Below are 20591 nucleotides of genomic sequence, written 5' to 3' on the forward strand. Positions count from 1 at the left end.
AAAATGTAAAGACAGGAAATCTGGTAATGTATATAATGTGATAGAGTAAGTCATACAAGTGTGAAATAATTACCAATAGAAGGCAGGAAAGTACTAAAAATACAGATTATAAAATTTTAATGAAATTTCTTATCTAGCATCCATGACCTATTGAGGAACAAGAACATTATAAAGTAAAGTGCACTTTATTGATATCTGCCAATATCTGAGTGGTAGAGCAGTCATTCTAGAAAAAAACTACTGCTTATTGCCCCTTATGTAAGTTACTTACAATGACTTCAAGTAGTATGGTGGATAATGCGTTGCTCCATTTACTAAGGTTATCTATCTATCTATCTATCTATCTATCTATCTATCTATCTAATCGATCATTATCATCCATCTATCATCATCATCTATTAAAATGAATGGCTGGTGCAGAGGACTATGACCTATAATTTTTCAAAACAAGAAGGTTATTTTCAACTCTTGCTTTTAATGCTCATCAGTCAACATCATCCTATATTCGTGGAAAATTTTTCTCTTCCTTCAACCTAAAATGCCTTTCTCAGCACTCTTGCACATTAATTTTCTAAGTATACAGTAAGCTCAAATTGGCTGTCTATGTTGTTATGCTGGGTATTTATACAGAGACTCTTGCTCTTGACAAGCAATGCAAGTATATATTTCTGGCAAATCAAATGACCAAGTTGTAAAATTAGTAATCCATGAATTCGTCATGTGTACATCTATCTTATCATAATTGTCATAAGTAACTATGCTGGGTAGTTAAAAAAAAGTGTATTGCCTAAATTAGGTCATTAAAAATGGTTAATACATATATTTTCAAGTTAAAATAATTTGAGAAGGATGCAGACTTACTGCAAGGATTCTAGGGTTTTCACTTCATTACATCTCTAGGGACTATCCAGCATTTGACCTACTTTTGACCTCTGTACAAAGCAGGATGGTAGAATAGATAGGGCTTGGGATTGTTATCAGAGGATATGGTTATGGCCCTGCTTCTGTCAATTATTAATCATGTTATTTTGGTGTGAGACTTCGACATTTGGCAATAAAAGTTACTATTAGTAGATGCCTAAAATGTTCCAGAAACTTTCTTAAGTGTTTATTGGCCTTATGTCATTTAATCCTCATATTAAGTATGGTGTCATTCTCCCCATTCTATAGAAGAACAAATTGAGGTCCAAGGAGTTGTGCAATTTTCTCAAGGTCAGACCTCTGGTGAGTAACACTCAGATAATGAACTCCAGTTTACCTGTCTCCATGGCCCGTGGACTTAACCACTGTGAAATACTGCCTCTCAAAATGTATGGAATAAGGAAAATATATCTCATATATTTTCTTTTAGAATTTGCAATACCTGATATAAATGTTATTGTTAAGAGGATAGGTAAGTAAGCTCAATTTTTTTCTTTTTTCTTTTTTTATACTTTTCAGATAAAGGGAACTTAGAGGATGAATCAGCTTTGTAACAAACAACTCCAAAACTTATTAGCCTAGATATAGTCTTGTTTTAGCTCATAATTTTGTGGGTCAGTGCATTTGGGCTAGGTTCAGCTGGACAGTTCTTCTGGACACATACATAAGAGCAAGGCAGTTCTGCTTCTGGGACTTAGCCGTGATTCATCTGGGGCAGAGATAGAAGTTTTAGCTGTCAGGGGCACTCTATTTCTTTTAGGTATTTATTTCTTTTAAATCCTTGCTCTATTATATCCTCTGACTTGTTTCCTAATACTGGTTCTCTTTGTAGCAAATCTGTGTTATGTGTGTGTGTGAGAGAGAGACAGAGAGAGAGAGAGAGACAGAGATTGAGAGATACTGGCATATATGTCTCTCATCATCAAGCAGGGCAGTTAAGACTTATTCTCATAGCACCAGGGTAAGGTTCCAAAAAAGAGAGAGGACAGAAGTATGCAAGACCTTTTGAAGCCAAGGCTTTAAACTGGTACAACATCACTTCCACCTCATTCTGTTGGCTAAGGCAAGTTACAAAGCCAGTGCAGATTCAGAGGTTGGAGAAAGAGATTTGTTGGGAGAAGATGCAAAGTCACATTATAAAGGGGGCATATCTATAGGGTGGGATGGGCAATTGTGGCCATTTTTTAATCTGCAGAGGAATTGTGTCCATGAATATATGGCTCTTTGAAGGTGAAGAATATTTTTAAAATCCTTATACTGAACTTTAAAAGAGTTAATTTGTTCAACTGTTAAACTTTCACAAGTATGTCCTCCTGACTGTCACAATGTGGCTTAATGAGATCAATCCACGTTTCTGGTGGTGATGTAGTGCTCCCTGTCGGTAGTCCTTCTGTGATGCTGACTGGAGGACATAAAGAAAGCAGCATTTCAATTACTTCTCAGCCAGGGGTAATGTCCATGGAGTCTTTTAAATCCTTGCTCCTCACAGGCCAACAAAGGAGATCACAACTGTTTGTTCCACCTCAGTTTTCCATTGCCATCTTTCAAAAATTTGCTTTCTTTTCACTTTTATCTGTCTTTTACAGAAGCATCAGGGAGTTAGTTAGCTGGAGGGGTTTTCTGTTCTCTCCTGTCTTATATAATGAAGCCTGGATATTTGTCTTAGGATCTTCCCCTCTTATACTGACCAGAAAAAAAAAAAAAAAAAAAAAAAAAAGAGAGAGACTGTATTTCATTCACTGCTTTGTTTATCAAATCTCCATTGGTATGCACATCTCTTCCTTCTATCTTTCCACATTCTTATTTTCAAACTTATCTGAAATGTTCTCTGGTTTCACATCTAGTGCTTTGTGAATCACAAGAAAAGTCTGAATTCTTCTAAAAGACGATCCTCTTGTCGATGTGATTATTTCTAGATAGCTTATATAACCTCAGGCTCAAATTGATTCATTAGACCTTTGTTTTCTCATTTCCCTTCCATGAGTCTTTTGCAGCATTCCCCACCCCCCCTTTGGTTTCTCTGTAGATCCCTCATAATACAAATTTAATTTTATCAAGCTAAAGGCTTCCATTATTGAGTTCTGCCATCTGTATGAGTTATCTTTCTGGAAGTCTTATAATTTAATGTGAATATTTCCTCCATTTAAATTAAAAGGGGTAATTCATGTAAAACATTTTGCACATAGTAAGATCTCAGTAAATGTTATCTATTATTATAAATGCTTCTGTTACTACACTTACTATTGCTAATTTATTTTGAAGCAAACCATATGCCTTTTTCTCCCTATTGAATTTACATTAAGCTATATAAGGAACCATCTAGATAATATGAGAATGTATGTTATAATTTGAATATAATTTTTCTTTGGAAATTTTCTGGCAGTTGAAATTTACTATCACTTATTTTAAGAAATGCCTCAGAGATTGATAATAGTACTAAACTAGAATCACCCCCTCAGCAGTTAAGCTTTACACTTGTGTGTGTGTGTGTGTGTGTGTGTGTGTGTGTGTTAGTAAAGGCAAATTTCTGTTGTCACAAGGCTGGGTCCATATAGCTGTTCCTGAGGTTATTACCACACATGGACTGACACACTGTTAGTATATTTCTTATGAGTGGATACATATCATATTATCTTACATTGGTTTCCTAGACATTAATAACCTTCCAGACACTTTTTAGTTCTTTACTTTTAATGATCTACTGTCCTAACAGATAGGTGTTCTCTTAAGGAACTGTTTATATTTAACTGTCCACCTTACAGTCCTATATATTGTGAAAACTTTCTTATATAGTAATTCATAACTCTTGCACTTTCTCAATCACGGTGTCAATATTGATATGTTTTTCAAAGAGACTTCTTCCCATGTACAACCTGGTGTTTTACCTACTCCACGGATTTCGATCCTTTCAAGCTATACCTGTGGAATAGAGTCTCTCTCTCTCTCTCTCTCTCTCAATATACATACAGACACAAAAACACATGCTCTGTTTGGTGGTGTGAAATGGTATGGGTTGAACTGTGTCCCAGCACCATCCTCCTCCCCCCACCAAAACAGAAAGATGTTGGAGTCCTAGCCTCCAGGGCCTCAGGGTGTGACCTTATTTTGGAGATAGGGTCTTTACAGAGGTGATCAAGTCAAAATGAAGTCATTAAGGTGGGCTCTAATTTGTTATGACAAGTGTTCTTACATAAAAAGGGATACACAGACATGCATAGAGGGAAAATGATGTGAAGAGACACAGGGCTAAGAATGCCATCTGCAAGCCAAGGACAGAGGCCTGGAATAGGTTCAGTTCTCACAGCCCTCAGAAGGAACCAATCCTGACCACACCTTAATTTCTACCTTTTGCCTCCAGAACTGTGAGATCATAAATTTCTGCTGTTTAAACAGTCCAGTTTGTGGTACTTTGTTATGGTAGTCCTAACAAACTAATACAAGGCCCAATAAAAATTTGAGAGGAAGAAATTGGCTAATTAGATAATTGCTTTGGTACTTGGATATCTGTAGCTCGCCTCTGTTGCTTCTGATAAAGAAACCTGAATTTTCACTTGCTAGAGCATTATGTTCCTGGAATAAACTTTTTAAACTTGTTTTGTTTTATATAACCATGATGTGGTGACTGGAGACCTACATTTGACTGGAAAGAGCAAGCCAGAGCCATGTGTAAGACGCGAGAAACAAGACTCACTTGTCACCTGTAAGTAGACCTATCTCTCCCATCAGCTGTCATTAAGGAAAAAAAAAAAAAAGGAATTGGTCTTAGAGATGCTCTCTCACTTGTTGGGAGGGGTGGGGCAGTGGGAAGAGAAAGGGTGTGGAGAGTGGGGTGTAAACAAGGCAGGCAGAAGCTCCAGAGAGGGTGGGGATAGAGCTTCACGGAAGAAAAATATATGAACCTGGTTGGTACAAGAGAGCTTCCCCAGACCCACCCACCCACCCACCCTTTCCTGAGCTCTGTGCTCTGGCGCGGGTGGTTGACGGCGAGTGGTGCGGAAGGGACAGCTCTAGCAGCGGCTGCTTTCGGGGGAGAAACAAAACCTGCAGGTCCGGGTCGGAGCCGGGGGACTTCCCCTTCCAGTGGGTGAGCCCTCCTGACCTCCGGTCAGCTCCGCTGTGGCCGCGGCCAGCCGCTGTGCCGGCTCCCGGCGGGGTCGCGGAGCGCCGGCTGGACCCGCCCCGAGCTCCATGGTTTGCCCAGCCCTGCGCGATGGTGACTCGGGGCGCGGAGGTTGGCGCGGGGCGAGCCGGCAGCTCGCAGAATGAAGGCGGGGAGCGCGGCCGGCGGCCGGCGGGGGCTGGCTCCGCGACCCCAGCGCCCCGAGAAGCGGCCCAACCACCTGAACCCGGAAAACGCCAACAAGTAGTTTCTCGTTGGAGAAGGGCGGCTCGGCTGGGTGTCAGGACTCAGTCCGGCTGCCCGGAGAACCTCGTCCACTCGGAAACCAAAGCAGAACCACTTTTCTGTCGGTCTCGTTAAGGTATCTGGGGGCGGGAGGGAAAGGGGGTGATTTGCCGGGAAGGGCATGGTGACCCTGCAGACAGGCATCCCCCCACCCCCCTCCCGTTCCGCAATGGGAATGTGGAGGTGAAGCCCTGGGGAGAGGTGGCTGGGAGACTGGAAACGGGGACACTGTCAGCTCAGGGATCCGGGGGGTGTGCCTCCAGCGGCTTTTCCCAGGGCCTCGCCCCTCCTAGAAAGCAACCCCCCCACTCTGCATCCCCCAGGCGTTTGTTTTTCTTGGGAAGGGGGATGGGGTGGGATGCACTGATCATTCGTATTCTCAAAAATGGAACCTAGTTAGTGGTTTCCTTTCCCAAGTAATAATAATATTGACAACAACAACAACAGTAATAATCTGAAAAGGAAATTGGATCAGGAAATTAGTCACAGGTCTCCTTGGTGAAAGGCAACAGCAGGGAGCGTTCAGTCTTTTTGCCTGGTCCGTGAGGGAGAGGGGGAGTGAACCGAGAACAGGGCACGCAAAGGGCACTCCCCGAGTGCCAGGGCGCTGCGAGCCGTCCCGAGTACCGAGGGTACGCGTGGAATGGGGGCTCTCCCGCCCGACTGGGGGCTCTCACCCAACACTGCCAAGTTGCCTCAGCGGAGAAACTCCTTGGCTAAGGGAACTGCCTCCAGGCCAAGGAAGGAGGAAAGAGGGTTTAGGGGAGGGGAGCAGAGGGGCCAGGGCAGGGGGAGAGTAAGGAGCAAGAGAGGAGGAGAAAGGTCTAGGAAGTAGAGATAAGGGCTTTGGGGCGAGCAGAGGAGAGGAGTGGGGGTTCGGGCCTAGAAGCAGGTTCTCTTGAGAGGGGACGGAGGGGAGGGAGGGTGAAGGGTGAAAAGATGAAGTAGGAGAGATCAGAGGAAGGGGAGAAAGGGGTGAGGCAGGAAAGGTGTCCTGGAAGGTCAGGGGGGCTGGGACCACTTTCCTCGGTGTTCTGGAAGCCTGGGGAAGGTGTGCTGCTTGAGGCGGGGACGGGGCTGGGCGCGCATCTCCTTCTGGGGGGGCCAGTTGCCCCTCGCCTGTCTCCAAGCCGGCATCCTGGGACTCGGGCTCGGAGTGGGGGCGGGGGTCATGGTGCGGCTCTGACGGCCGAGATCTTTAACTGGGCGCTGTGTTCGCCTCCCCCCAGTCATGTCTGAGCCACAGAGATGGGCAAGATCGAGAACAACGAGAGGGTGATCCTCAATGTCGGGGGCACCCGGCACGAAACCTACCGCAGCACCCTCAAGACCCTGCCTGGGACGCGCCTGGCCCTTCTCGCCGCCTCGGAGCCCCAGGGCGACTGCCTGACGGCGGCGGGCGACAAGCTGCAGCCGTCGCCCCCTTCGCTCTCGCCGCCGCCGCGACCGCCCCCACTGTCCCCCGGGCCGGGCGGCTGCTTTGAGGGCGGCGCGGGCAACTGCAGTCCCCGAGGCGGCGGCGACCACCCCGGGGGCGGCCGCGAGTTCTTCTTCGACCGGCACCCGGGCGTCTTCGCTTATGTGCTCAACTACTACCGCACGGGCAAGCTGCACTGCCCCGCCGACGTGTGCGGGCCGCTCTTCGAGGAGGAGCTGGCCTTCTGGGGCATCGACGAGACGGACGTGGAGCCCTGCTGCTGGATGACCTACCGGCAGCACCGCGACGCCGAGGAGGCGCTCGACATCTTCGAGACCCCCGACCTCATCGGCGGCGACCCCGGCGACGACGACGACCTGGCGGCCAAGAGGTTGGGCATCGAGGACGCCGCGGGCCTGGGGGGCCCCGACGGCAAGTCTGGCCGCTGGAAGAGGCTGCAGCCCCGCATGTGGGCCCTCTTCGAGGACCCCTACTCGTCCAGAGCCGCCAGGGTAAGGCCAGAACCGCCCCCTTCCCTGCTGCTCCAGCCCCTCCAACTCCTTCCCCAATTTTCTGCTCTTTTCCATCAAAGGCCTCTGGGACGCGGGAGGGGGTGGGCGGGAGAAGAGAACAGGGCTCCCTAAGGAGGAGATTAGAAGCCCATCTGGTGTCAGGTAAACTCAGAGACCCTGGCTGCCATCCTCCCGGTCCGTCCCCTTCATCCTCCTCTTCTCCTCCTCCACTCAAACTGAGATTTACTTTAGCAGATGGGAGCTAAAGGGCAAATATCGACCTCTCGGGAAGCAAGTCTGTCTGGAACCTTGTCCTGAAACTGGTGTCGTGCTTCGTCCTGATTCTTTTTTTCCTGACTCTTTTGTTCCAACTTTTCCTTTAGTTTGGATGTTTCTTCAGGTCATCACGATTTGACATTTTCAGTGAGGCCTGACACTCCTTCACATCTGACTCAAAGCATTGGCTCCAATTAGGGATCTAATCTGAAGACAGAGGTGGGGAAATGGAATCTAGTAGGTGGCTGGGTGGGGAGAGGGTGTGCGCTGGGGGGAGGGGGGGTCATTTTGTGAAGAGAATCTCCTTCCAAAGGAGAAAACTGCTGAATTGTTTGTCCCAGTGAGTTGACCAGAGAGCCCACCTGCACATTGAATTGTGGAGTCTGGTCCTTTCCGCCTTGGGCTGTATCTATGTTCCTTACAGGTTGAATGTGAATCGGTCACTTTGATGCTAGTTTAGTCCAGTTGTCTAAATCTGGGTAATTTAGATTGTTGCAAACTTTATTTTACTCTTTAGATTGTGACTCCGTCCTCAATTTTGCTTTTCAGTTTCTAGCTTGAATGACAGTTTAAATTTAGTCCTTGACACTCCCAATTAATTCTTCAGAATCCCATGAAGGGACTGTAAAAGTTACCAATAATAGTTTCTCCAGTTTAAAGGAAATAAAAGAAATATAAATAACCGAAAATTATACAGTATGTGAATGGTGTTTAATTATACACAAGAATGGAGTAGTGTATTTAGTTAAATCTTTGCGACTGCATGTTTCTGGTTTGCTTCTGACGCCCAGAAAAAATACCCCCTAGGCAGCCTCACTTTGGCTCCATCCTCATTATTGTCTTCTTCTGTATGTTAGAAGTCTCTGCATCTGAGATATTGTGCAGCTGTCAATCTAATAACTTCTCAGAAGATGTGTTTTTGATACCACTTTGGAAGGCTGAGGATATGTTTTGTTTTCAGTTTGAAATAGAATATGAAAGAGACAATTTCAAGCATTGCTCCTCTGTTGGTTCTAGCATTTAAATGCATACATAAATTTTAGTATGTCCACATTATTATATTTGAATATAGAATCAATAACTTCAACTCTGATATCTTCCTTTTAAGACCATTCTATAAATTCAGCAACAGTTGGATTTAAAGCAAAAACAAAAACAAGTGCGTATTTACTTAAGTTAAATCACAGACTCATGACAATTACATCTGTGTTTTTTTCAATTCCAGCTGAGTGCCACAGTGCTCTTTCCACTTGGTGGCTAAAAAGATAATCTGAATTTGTTTTTAAGCTCATCGTGTGATTTTTCTTTTCCAGATAGCGCGCTATAAAAGAGACAGAACGTTTTATTATCTTTCCTCATGATAATATAATGTCTTTTATTGTAGGCTAGATTGCATAGCAAAAACTTTATGATGGTATTCAATTTTTATTATTGCTATGGAAATTGATTTTATTGATTATTGGTCAAAGGGTAGATTATTAACTTGAAAATAGTTTTTAAAAAATCTTACTAAGATTTCATTGTAACAATATTAAGAGTTTGGTATGCATCCATTTCAGGTGAGGAAAGAACACAGATATATTAGAGATTAACACAAGGTCAAAGAGCCATTAGAAGCAGAATCAGCTGAGAATCACAGACCTGGAAATTTTCCTTGAGGTCACTTTATGAAGACCCTTTATTTTATAGATGAGGAAAATGAGGACTGCAGATGCTAAGTGATGGCCAAGGTCATACAGCAAGTTAATAGCAGATCCAAAATTATGCTGGAGGTCTCATGACATCCTCCCCAGGTCCTTCTTTACCACAACCACTGATTATAACTGACTGGCTTATGAAATCTCCGCAGATCATGTTGCTCTTGAGATTTAATGCAGCATAAGACACTTCCTAGAATTTGAACTTTGAAAGGTCATCTATGACTTTTTAAAAAATTTATGTATTCCAGGACTTTGACTGGTAGAATTTTTACCCTTCACTGCCCAACATTAGAGTGAAAATATGGAATTCAAATTGACTTCTTGAACCCTGTTTGAACTTTGCATTTTTATTGACCAGTCGATGTGTAGTGTTTTTCTTTCTTTTAGACTGGCTAACATCTATGGGACTTGTCTTCAGGGAAATCCCTTTTCAAATTATTAGGGGTTGCCTAAAAAAGAGTAATCAGAAGTTGCCGTTCTACTTAAATGTGATTTAATATTTTTATATGAACTCTTAGTTCAGATGATGGCCTGACTTAATGTTATCTGACTAGTTTGATAAATAGAATTACATTGGGAGGTCACAGGATGAAATTATATTTTGCACGGACATGATTCTAGAAGACATAAATCAATTATCAAGTGTGGTAATTTATAGGTAACTTCAGCTGTGGTCTTACTGCCACAAGTCTCGTTCTTAATAGAAGTTAAGTATTTAACTTTTATAAACCCTCTTTACTTTTTTTTACATTAGTTCATCTTTTATTGATATACTTGAGATGAACATTTTTAACTGTCTGAATTCCTTTTTCAGTTTGTTATACCTGTCATCATCATCTTTATCTTTTCCCAATATTGAGGAGATTGACTCAATTATATAGTAGAAGTGTTTTATTTCTAACCTTTATGATCTTAAGTGCCACACTGAAACAACAGTGATAGGAACGGGATAATTAACTTAATTTTATAACATTGTATTTTTGCTTTCTGTTTTGGTTGGCATTTCCCGCTTCTATTGCTTTATATTTATGATGTAAATACATATTTGAAAGGTCAAGATTGTCCAGGTTAACTTGGTAAGTAAGTTTATATTTATACTTAAATGAATTCTTATCCTTAAGAATAGTATTCCAAAATAGAAATTTATAAAAAAAATCACATATAAGTTGTCATGGAAACCTGTTCTGGAGAAAATGAGATCAGGAAAGAAAAGGAGAGATTATGCTGTTGATGCCATTGAGTGATATTTACAAATAGCAAAAATCAAGGATGCCTAGATGTATTTGTGAAAATGTTATGCATTGTATCTTTCCAATTTAATATCTAAGCTTAAGAGGGAAATGAAGCTTGTATGTGCTTTCCTCTGAAAACATTAGATCATAGGTAAGTAGACGGGTGTCAAGCAGAAATTCTTTGATAGAACTTCTAGATTATTTAGAAGTTAAAAAAATAAGATAAAGGCAAAATACTAGAATCAAAATATTTTAAATAATTTCCTCCCTATATTAAAGAGCTGAGAGCTGTTCTAAGTTCTCCTTATCTCTCTTCTTTTTACTTATTTTTTGGGAGGAGTGAAGGTGATTGAATTAGGTTCTACTTTACAGGGTGGCTCTTCCTTGGTGACTTGTATATAGTTGGTTAGCTGATAGGACATTTTTTTAATTTAAAAGAGCATTTTATTTTATTATTTATTTATTTATTTATTTAGAATTTTATTTATTTATTTAAGAGAGAGGGAGAGAGTGAGTCGGAGGGAGAGAGAGAGAATCTGAGGTAGACTCCCTGATGAGTACAGAGCCCTATACTGGGGCTCGATCCCATGACCATAAGATCATGACCTGAGCTGAAACCAAAAGTCAGATCCTCAACCGACCGAGCCACTCAGGTGCCCCTAAACAGTAAAAAGAATAACTGCTATGGAACCACATTTAAGATGTTGGCTTTTTGGTCTTTGGGTCTAGATCATTTTATATACATTCTCTGGATCTTTATCTAATATATCATTATGTGCAGATCATCCTGAATCATACATGGGTTGTGATAGTGAATCCATCATTTTTTTAATCTTGAAAATCTTCACTTCATTAGCATTTTAAATTGGTTTATTTCCACAGCATTATTAAAATATACTCCTCAAAACTATTAAAATTCAAATTTCAACATATAGAATTGGATTCAGAATTGCACATACTTTATTTACTTTTTACAGATCATTTTTTCCTCTTCCTCAAACCACAAAACAAAATAGTAAAGAAATGATCTAAATAACCACTTGCTAGCTTAAAATGTACAATTTAATTTAAAAAAAATTAAAGTAAGGGTAATTGAGGCATATTTTAAGATTAAAGAAAAAAGTATTAATTTTTCTTTTGTAAATATTGCTCCAATTCAAAGAATTATCGGCCAAATACAGCTTGTTCATATAATATTGTTGTCAGTTATTACAAATTTTAGAATATTTATTTAGTCAACAAATATTGGTTATGCAGTCACTCAACTATGGAAGTTACTGGGAATGAATGGAGAAGATATAGTCCTTTGCCCTCAGTAAGCTTACCACCCTATTTATAATGAAACATTTCTTAAAAACATTATTAAATTAAGAAATGCAAAAAAATTCCAGAGATGTTAAAGATAAATTTTCCTCAAAAAACAAACAACAACAAAAACAACTCAAATGGGAATATTGCCTGACACATTAAGGAAAACATTCTATTTAGAAATGATGATAAGATATTGTTAGTCTTTTTCTTATTATGAAAGTGTTAGGCTGTTTTGATCTTGATTTTTCTGTTTGTAAGGTGATTTATAGGCTCTGTCTTTGCAATATTATTGGAGAATGTGATGAAGGCTGTACTTATACAAAACAACCAAACTATTTAGGGTGTGGTCACGTGTCTTCATACCTTCCATTTTAATTAAAGGTCATGGTCAGTTATATGGCAGTGCAAATCCAAACTTCGGATCTCTGAAAAAAGTCTGCTGTAAGTAGTATGGTGTTTTTGCATTTGCGCATATGAATATCTAAATAACTTTTGACCCTTTTCAGGCCACTAATTGTACAGATCACAGATTAATTTAATTTTTGCTTATATTCTGAGTATTGGATAGGTTCAGAGAGTACCTAATTAAATACATCATTAAAAGAATCAAGGAAGTTCATTAGAAAATTGTATTTTGAGTTGTGTATTTGATCGCAAACTAGGCGATTTGATCCGTTGCTGGGCATTAGGTATGCCAAAAGTGAATGTAGTTGGACAGATCAGGTATGACCTTTTTTTCTGTGATATTTTGTTAAGTGCTCATTTGTAGACTTGAGTTGACAAAACGAATCAGAGTCAAGGAAATTCTCTGTCAAGAAGCTTATTTTCAAAGCAACTGAAAATAAAGAATGTGTAGGCTTATATAGAAATGCAGGTCAACCTTTCCTATTTGAAAATGTATATCATTATCACTTATTTTTACTACTACTACAAAAAAAAAAGTAAATGCAGTAAAGTCTCATATTTTTTGAACTTCTGAGTCATATACTTTTATTATGGTAACCTTTAAAAATATGTCCAAATGAAATGGTAAGGGCTCTAAAGGACTAATAAAAGCAACACGGATCTCCAGAAGGAGATACATAGTGGCAACATAGTCTCAACAATAACCATCAATATATTATACAAACTTAATTCAATTCTTTTTGAAATATGAAGGGGCTTTTTTTTAGAAGGGCAGTCTCTCCTCCCCATATATATAAAAACAGTGCTATCTTTTCTGTTGTGTGTATATATGTATATCTTATAGGTTGAATGGTGGTGATTAATTTTAATATTATGTAGTCAATAGTTTCACAGAAAGTGACTAAAATGTGGGTGTTTGGGAGGACGAGAGAGCAAGAGTTGAGAATATATGGAAGTAGCATTGGAAAACTGTCTGGGGTGGGATATATGAGATGTATGCACTAACCTAGATTTTACAAACCAGCTGTGGGACCTTGGAGAATTTACTTCATTTCCTTGAGTCTTGATTTCCTTTGATTTATTCTGAACAAAAGAAAATGGGAATGACACATTGACTAGCTAGTATCCAAACTTCTTTCCAGCTCTTAGATTTTGAGGTTTGGAGGAAAAATAATGATACTAATTGCTAAAAACCCCTGGTAGTGGGGGGGTTGAGGAACAAAATGTCTGCCCTCATTGTGATTGTACTCTAAGGACCATTACACTAATGAGGTAAACCAGTATTGATTTTTTTGTGTTTGTTTTTTTTACGCTTATAACTTTCTGCCCTTTTTTTCCTACAGCTGTTGGGTAGCTGCTGCTCTGGTTACCATAGAAACAGGTTAGCGCCTAGCTTCCTGTTTCCATTGAAAACAGCTTTTCCTCAACCACATATTGATCTCAGGAAATCATTTTGCTGTGGCTCTGTCATGAAACCCATAAAGATGATTGGCTCTGTCATTTCCTAAATCTAAATTTCAGTGCAGGTGTATATCCATCCACCACAAGGATAACTGATTAGATAATCTCAGTTTTATTTCCATTTGAAAAGTGCCTTGTCAAAGACCCCATCCTTTTCCCTTTCCTGTATCTTATACAGAAGGGAAAGTCTTATTCACTTGAGGATTTACAGATATGCCTAACACATCTAAGTGTTCACAAAATAATGTCAAATTATTCAGCTCTAATCTCTTTCATAACTCATTCTATCAGAATGAGCATAGAGAACTGTATGCTGTCTAGCACACTTCAAATAAATTTATATTTTAATGTACTCATTAATGAAGAATATTTCAAGGTAAATGTATATATGTATTATAGGATTCCATATTTCTCTTTTGGGAAGATAGTTTTTCTATTTCAAGATATGTATATTTACATAAAAAGATATACATATTTACATTCATTGTCATTAATACATACACTGTCATAGATACATACTCAGGGAATATGTTTGTAAAATTTTAATATGGTTAAGCAATGGAAGAGATTTGTAGGAATATGGGTTAAAAGTTTGATTTGAGAATATTAGTGTGTGTGTGCATGTGTGTGTGTATTATGCACATCCATCCAAAATATATGCTCTTTTAATGAGACTGATTACTGGCATATATGACAGACTTCTGGTATTCATGAGGCACAGAACTGGGAGGAAACTGGTGATTACCTGGCACAACTGCCTTAATTCACTGGTGAGACAGCTTACTTGTTCATAGTTGTGGCTAGCTGTGACGGTAGCAAGGCTAGAATTTAGATCTTCTGACTTATGCTATTCTTCCCATTCAATCTCAGTTGCTTAGTCTGGACTGTGTTTAACATCAGATGCACAAATTTTAGTTCTTAGTAAGTAGCAAGCATGTTAGGAATAGTATGGGGAGCGTCTGCCCTCTTCTATGTCCTATTGTTCAATAATAGCAGGGAAATTGTTACTGTTTTATGTATTCACTTTATTTCCAGATCCCAAGTCAGATGCAGCCTTCCATCGCTGCCTTCTCTACCAGTTCTAGATCTCACTGTTCTACTACCTTTCAAGCCTCATAACTAACCTGTTTATGCATTTACCTCCTATTATTTCCCTTTATCCCTTTGTGTGTCTGTGTGTGTGTCTTTTATAATATGTTTTCTACTCTTACTTGATTTATCATCTTTGGAATTTGTCAGTGCAAACCTAGTTCAGTCTATTGGTAGTGGTTAATGTATTTTATAGAGCATTGTCTTCTCACATGTAATTAACCAGATTATGGTGATTTCACACGGAGTAACTGGTGAATCAGTGGAGTGAAAGATATTTGGAGCTGTTGTTAAGATCTGCAAATGAGATTGGATGTTGTTGTGAGGTCAGTAAATACGGAGCAGAAGAACTTTTCCTGTAGCCTTTCTTCAGTGGATACTTAAGTCATTGGTGGTGCTTACTGGACGGTGATGAAATGTAAACAACATTAAAATTTGGGGGAGTGTTTGGGAGAATGCATTTTACAGGAATCAAAATGAAGGACTTGGGCCAAAATGTCACTGGTAGTATTGGGAAAAAGACACTCCATAATTTCTTAATCACTTGACTGACATTTTCTTTTGAAAGTTCATAATAAGGGCGCCTGGGTGGCTCAGTTGGTTAAGCGACTGCCTTCGGCTCAGGTCATGATCCTGGAGTGTCGGGATCGAGTCCCACATCGGGCTCCTTGCTCAGTGAGGAGTCTGCTTCTCCCTCTGACCCTCCCCTCCTCATGCTCTCTCTCTCTCTCTCATTCTCTCTCTCAAATAAATAAATAAAATCTTAAAAAAAAAAAGAAAGTTCATAATAAAAGGACATCTTTGTAATCTGACATTTCCTTAGTATTCCATGTATTAAGAAAAATCTATGCAGACACCTCAGTAATGTCTTCTTTGTTGCTTGTTTGAAGACCCTGGTGATTTGTTATCAGATCTTAGAGCTTTGCCATTCTTTATGTGTCTTACAACATTGCTTACATCTTTGAAAATTGAAGCAAAGGTCAATATCGCCTTTCTTGGCTAGTGTTCTGTGATTTCGTCTCAGCAATGGAAGTGTTCTCTCCTTTTAGATGTCTCTATGGAGAGAGTCCCAGAGATGAAAATATGCCACCTTTTGGCCAAGACATTCTTTTACTTTACACCAATACTTTGTCCAGAATTTTTAAGTTGTTCACTAAATGATAAAATACAAACACATTTTAAAATAAAATAAAGTGATTCAAGTAATTTTGTCAATATATCCAAATAATATTATTAACTCTAAATTTAAGACAACCTGTTTAAGCAAAAACTATTTGGACCAATATAAAATGTTTTTTGAGTAGTTTGTCAGATTGAGTTCAATGAAAACACAAACTATTCAGAAATTATGTAAAATTTGTGTCTGTGTTTGCAAATTATACAATAGAAATTCAGGCATAGGGTTGCTTAATTTGGTATTTTTATGTTTATTGATAAAAAGCTGTTTGCTGAAACTGAATATTGTGGAATAATTGTATTGGAAGCAATAGCAGAGTAATCATAGCAAGAGTAATGTGGATAAAATTAATAAAATTTATATTTAGGAAAACAGAACAATACAGTTATTATAGTTTGATTTATCATTTAAATTATCATGCTTCTCTCTTGAGATAAGCAATGAGAGGGCCATTATGAATGTTATTAAAATATCTTTAATGAAACCTGTGTTTCATATAAATTGACTAGCAAGTGGACAGAATAGAGCCTTAGCTGTCCCCTTTTTTGTGCAAACAGAATGTAAAGTAGCAAATATCCTTTTTTGTTTTTTGTTTTTTAAGCTATTGGAACTTTATTATCAGACCTTAGTGAACTTATCACACTCATATAAAATGATTAGTGGGTGTATGAAAGTTGAAGAACTATTACATTTGTATCATGATTGGTAAACATTTATGAGCTTATGCTTAATTTCCAGGTTTGTAATGGTGTTGACTGTGCTTTGATATTTAGAGTAAAATGTTAGATGTATAAAATTCAAGAAAATTAATGAAATCAAACATATTTTAATGCACTAATGAGCTTCAATGACATTCAAAATTGATTAGTCTCAATGCAAAAACAGGGTTCTTTAACTGAGTGCCTCAATTTCTTCTGTGAGTGTGCTGTTCAGTTTTTATTTGTAATGTGCCTAGTCTCAGTTCCTCGGCTTTGAGTAGTTGACTGTGGGCTTCAGTGCTGGGTTTTTTCATCAACAATCTTTTGTGTTTCCTCTACCTTGGCTTATGTTGATTGGTGGATGAAAGAGCATGTTGTCACCAGGCATTATTACATTTCTCTTTTAACTAAACAAATTGGAAGAGAACCAAGAACCAAAGACGAAAGCTTTAAAATGCTTTTGAATCTCTCACCTGACAATTATTGAGCTTCAGCTATTGGCCAGGACTAGTTTGTACTGAAAATGCAAGATGTGTTAAAATTTGACATTTACCTTTAAGACAGTTGTATTCTGTTGAAAAGACCGTAGATCCATAGTTATAATATGATATATTAAACACTATAATAGAGATACTAGTATAGTGTGAACACACAGACTGGAGAGGGACCCACTTTCCTACACAGAGGAGATGACATTTTAGTTAACTTCCAAAAGATAAATATTTTCCAGCAATCAGGGGAAGGTCAACAGAGTAGTTTGGAAACATGGAGGAATACCATGCCATGTGATAAGAGGTAATAGAAAGACCACAGGGCAGGAGAAGAGGCTTGAGAGGTAGGGTAGATTGAAACTTGGAGTGACAAGACCTCTGGGCTTATAAAGGAGATTTCCTGATGAGATGTAAGATGCTCAGTCCAGGGCAAGACTGAACACTATTACTTCAGTTTATTCCAAAGTAGTGGTTCTGAGACTTAGATGTGCCTAGAAATAATGTAAGTTGATGACTAAAATTTTGCTTCTTGGGTCTCACTCCAGAGCTTTGACTTCAGTGGGACATAGATAAGATTCAGATCAGGTGAATATCTTCGGGGCTGTAGTTGGCTCCTGGAGAACTTTGATGTGACTGCTGCAAAAGCAAATACAATTTAACAGCGAATTAGAATCATCATCCTTAGACCGGTATTTCCCAAAGTGCATTTTAAAGATCTGTAGTCCTTCAGAATGTTGACGAGGGTTGCTCCTCAAAAGAGTTCCATGGACAGATGTATTTGGAAACCTGTTTGTTTATTTATTTACTAAAGATTTTATTTTTAAATAATCTCTTCACTCAACGTGGGGCTTGAACTCACAACCCTGAGATCAAGAGTCTCATGCTCTACTGACTGAGCCAGCCAGGTGCCCCTGAAAACCAGTTTAAAACAAAATTAACTAGGTTTTTATTTTTGAATTTAATTTATTATTATTATTATTATTATTATTATTATTATTATTATTATTATTATTTTCCTACAGATATTTTTAGGGTCAAAGAGTTCAGAGACTGGCTGAGTGCCTGACATTTGGTTTTGAAATGGGAATGAATGCTAAGGGCTAGACTCAGTTGGCTGAGTTTGCATCTTGACTCCATCACTTGCCTGCTGTATAACTTTCACCAAGTTGCTTCTCTAAGCCTTCTTCTTTTCATCTGGACTGGGTAGTAATAGTATCTGACTCAAAGGATTGTTATGAGAATGAACTGAGTATATTCATGTTAAGAATCCAGCATAGTGGGCGCCTGGGTGGCTCAGTCGGTTAAGCGACTGCCTTCGGCTCAGGTCATGATCCTGGAATCCCTGGATCGAGTCCCGCATCGGGCTCCCTGCTCTGCAGGGAGTCTGCTTCTCCCTCTGACCCTCCCCCCTCTCATGTGCTCTCTCTCATTCTCTCTCTCAAATAAATAAGTAAAATCTTTAAAAAAAAAAAAGAATCCAGCATAGTACCTGGTTTTATAAATGTCAGTCCTATCATCATCATCATCATCATCATCATCTATTATCATTCCTGAGGGCAAGCATTAGTTTTTTTTTGGGGGGGGTATGGTGTGGTTGCAATATCACAATTTAAGGAAGCTTTCTGGCATTTAGAAAGTCCATGAAAATATAAGTTATCTGTTCCTGAGATTTTTCTTTTTTTTTTTAAAGATTTTATTTATTTATTTGGGAGAGAGAGAGAGAGAGACAGAGAGAGAAAGATTGAGAAAGTGAGTGGGGGAGGGGTGAGGGAGAAGCAGACTCCCCACTGAGCAAGGAGCTCTACACAGGACTCGATCCTAGGACCCTGGGGTCATGACCTGAGCCGAAGGCAGACGCTTAACCGACCGAGCCACCCAGGTGCCCAGTTCCTGAGATTTTTCATGTGGATACTGGATAACTGTCTGGGAAATTGTAGGTACTTAGTTTTATCCCTCATGAGTAAGTCGTGATTAATTAGAACAATATCTAACACATATCTATTATATACTAGACACATTTTGCGACTGGCAAGGTGAAAGTATATTTCCTGCTTTTTAAGAAGCTTGTGGTCTCCTGGAAAAGAACAACAAAAGGGAAGGGACAGTGCAAGTCATGAGATCTCTAGGAGAAGCATGCACGGGGTACTTTGGAGGTTAACATAGTCTTGCTAAGGTTGGAAAAAACTTCCTGGGGGAAATATGTCTCCCTTGGTACCAGAGGATGAAGAGGAGATAGCCAGACTTTTCAGACGGAGAGAAAGCCTTCATGAAGTTCTAAAAGGGAAAGAAGGCATGGTGCAGGATACTATGAGTAACTCAGCACACCTGCAGCACTGTGTAAGGGATGGGGAGATGTGGCAGGAGACAGAAGCTGAGATTGGATGAAAGATTTGGTAAGCCCTGTTGAGAAGGTCTGGCCTTCCTCTGGTGGTAATGGGGGAGCTTTTGCAGGAATTTTAGCAAAGCAATGGCATGCAGATTTGTAACTGGGAATATCATTCTGAAGCTTTTGTATCTGAAAAGGGGATTGGGCTGGCAAAGATGAGTGCAAGTTTGTTAGGAGGGCTATAGTTTAGCATGTTATTGTAATAATCCAGGTAAGAGATCATGGTGACCTGAGTTTAAGGCAGTGGCCAGGCAGATGAGCTAAAAGCCCACATAGTTAAAGTGGAATTGTTGATTGATTAGGTGCAGTGAATGAGGCAGAGAGGGAAATCAAGAATGTCTTCCTAGTTATGTTTGCACAATGAGACAAGAAAACCTTTATGACTCTTTTCTAATTCAAGCTTCTGTGGTTATATGATTTCAGAATCTGGTTTATTAGTAGTTTTGTTTCATGAGATTTAACACTATAATATTTTGTATTATGTTTTGTGAATTCTCTTTTATATTTCAGTACCAATTACCCAATTACAGACAGCCATTTCATAGATTTTTATGGTTGTGAAATTAGATGCAAGTATGTCCCTTAAAATTTTTGGTTACAGTAATTCATCACCATAAAAAGGTGGTGAGGGATAAAAAGTCCTCCACAAAAAATGTTAGCTTTGCATTGTTATTATTTTGTTTGAAGCCCAAGAAAATATTAATTTTTGCATAATTTCTATGAAATGGAACTGACTATCCAATGTAGACTCCAAAGCTAGAAGCTCAAATTGAACTGGGGATTAAAAAAATACTAATGAGATTCTGTGGCTCTAAATACTCCTTGGAAAATTGCTTCAGATAGCTATTTCCTTTAAAAAAAAAAAGTCTAGGAAGGAGCAAATACAGTGAGGAAGCAAAACAAAAATGAAAGCAGGGAAGAAGATGGTGACTTCAGATCCAAGGCAGAATAATTCCTTCTAAAGCATAATATACCATGCCACTTTCTTGCTTAAAATTCCTTTATTTCTTTGGCTACCATATTATGATATTCTTTGTTTTACCTGGCTCTTCAGAATCTGTCCACCACCTATGCTTCTAATAATACCTCTTATAATCACCAGTAAAATAC

The 20591-nt window shown here is 39.4% G+C and overlaps 1 protein-coding gene across 5 annotated transcripts in view; it reads left to right on the top strand.

Moving 5' to 3' along the window:
* The first annotated feature begins 4908 nt into the window (after positions 1 to 4908).
* KCNC2 (potassium voltage-gated channel subfamily C member 2) overlaps positions 4909 to 20591 on the top strand; it is a 199746-nt gene continuing 184063 nt past the window's right edge. For 4 of the 5 annotated variants that reach the window (XR_010411434.1, XM_064590868.1, XM_054506913.2 and 1 more), the window contains exons 1-2: positions 4909 to 5402; positions 6556 to 7255. Coding sequence is in view for 4 of the 5 variants with exons in the window: in XM_064590868.1 (XP_064446938.1) it covers positions 6575 to 7255 (681 nt within the window). In the remaining variant the exon portion in view is untranslated. Of the gene's footprint in view, positions 5403 to 5847; positions 5959 to 6555; positions 7256 to 20591 lie in introns of those variants that run through there. The other variant, XM_064590867.1, reaches the window with a different exon arrangement.

Source organism: Mirounga angustirostris, unplaced genomic scaffold, assembly GCF_029215605.1.
Source record: "Mirounga angustirostris isolate CCGP_5_RB_7025 unplaced genomic scaffold, mMirAng1.0.hap1 SCAF_5, whole genome shotgun sequence".
Lineage (NCBI taxonomy): Eukaryota > Metazoa > Chordata > Mammalia > Carnivora > Phocidae > Mirounga > Mirounga angustirostris.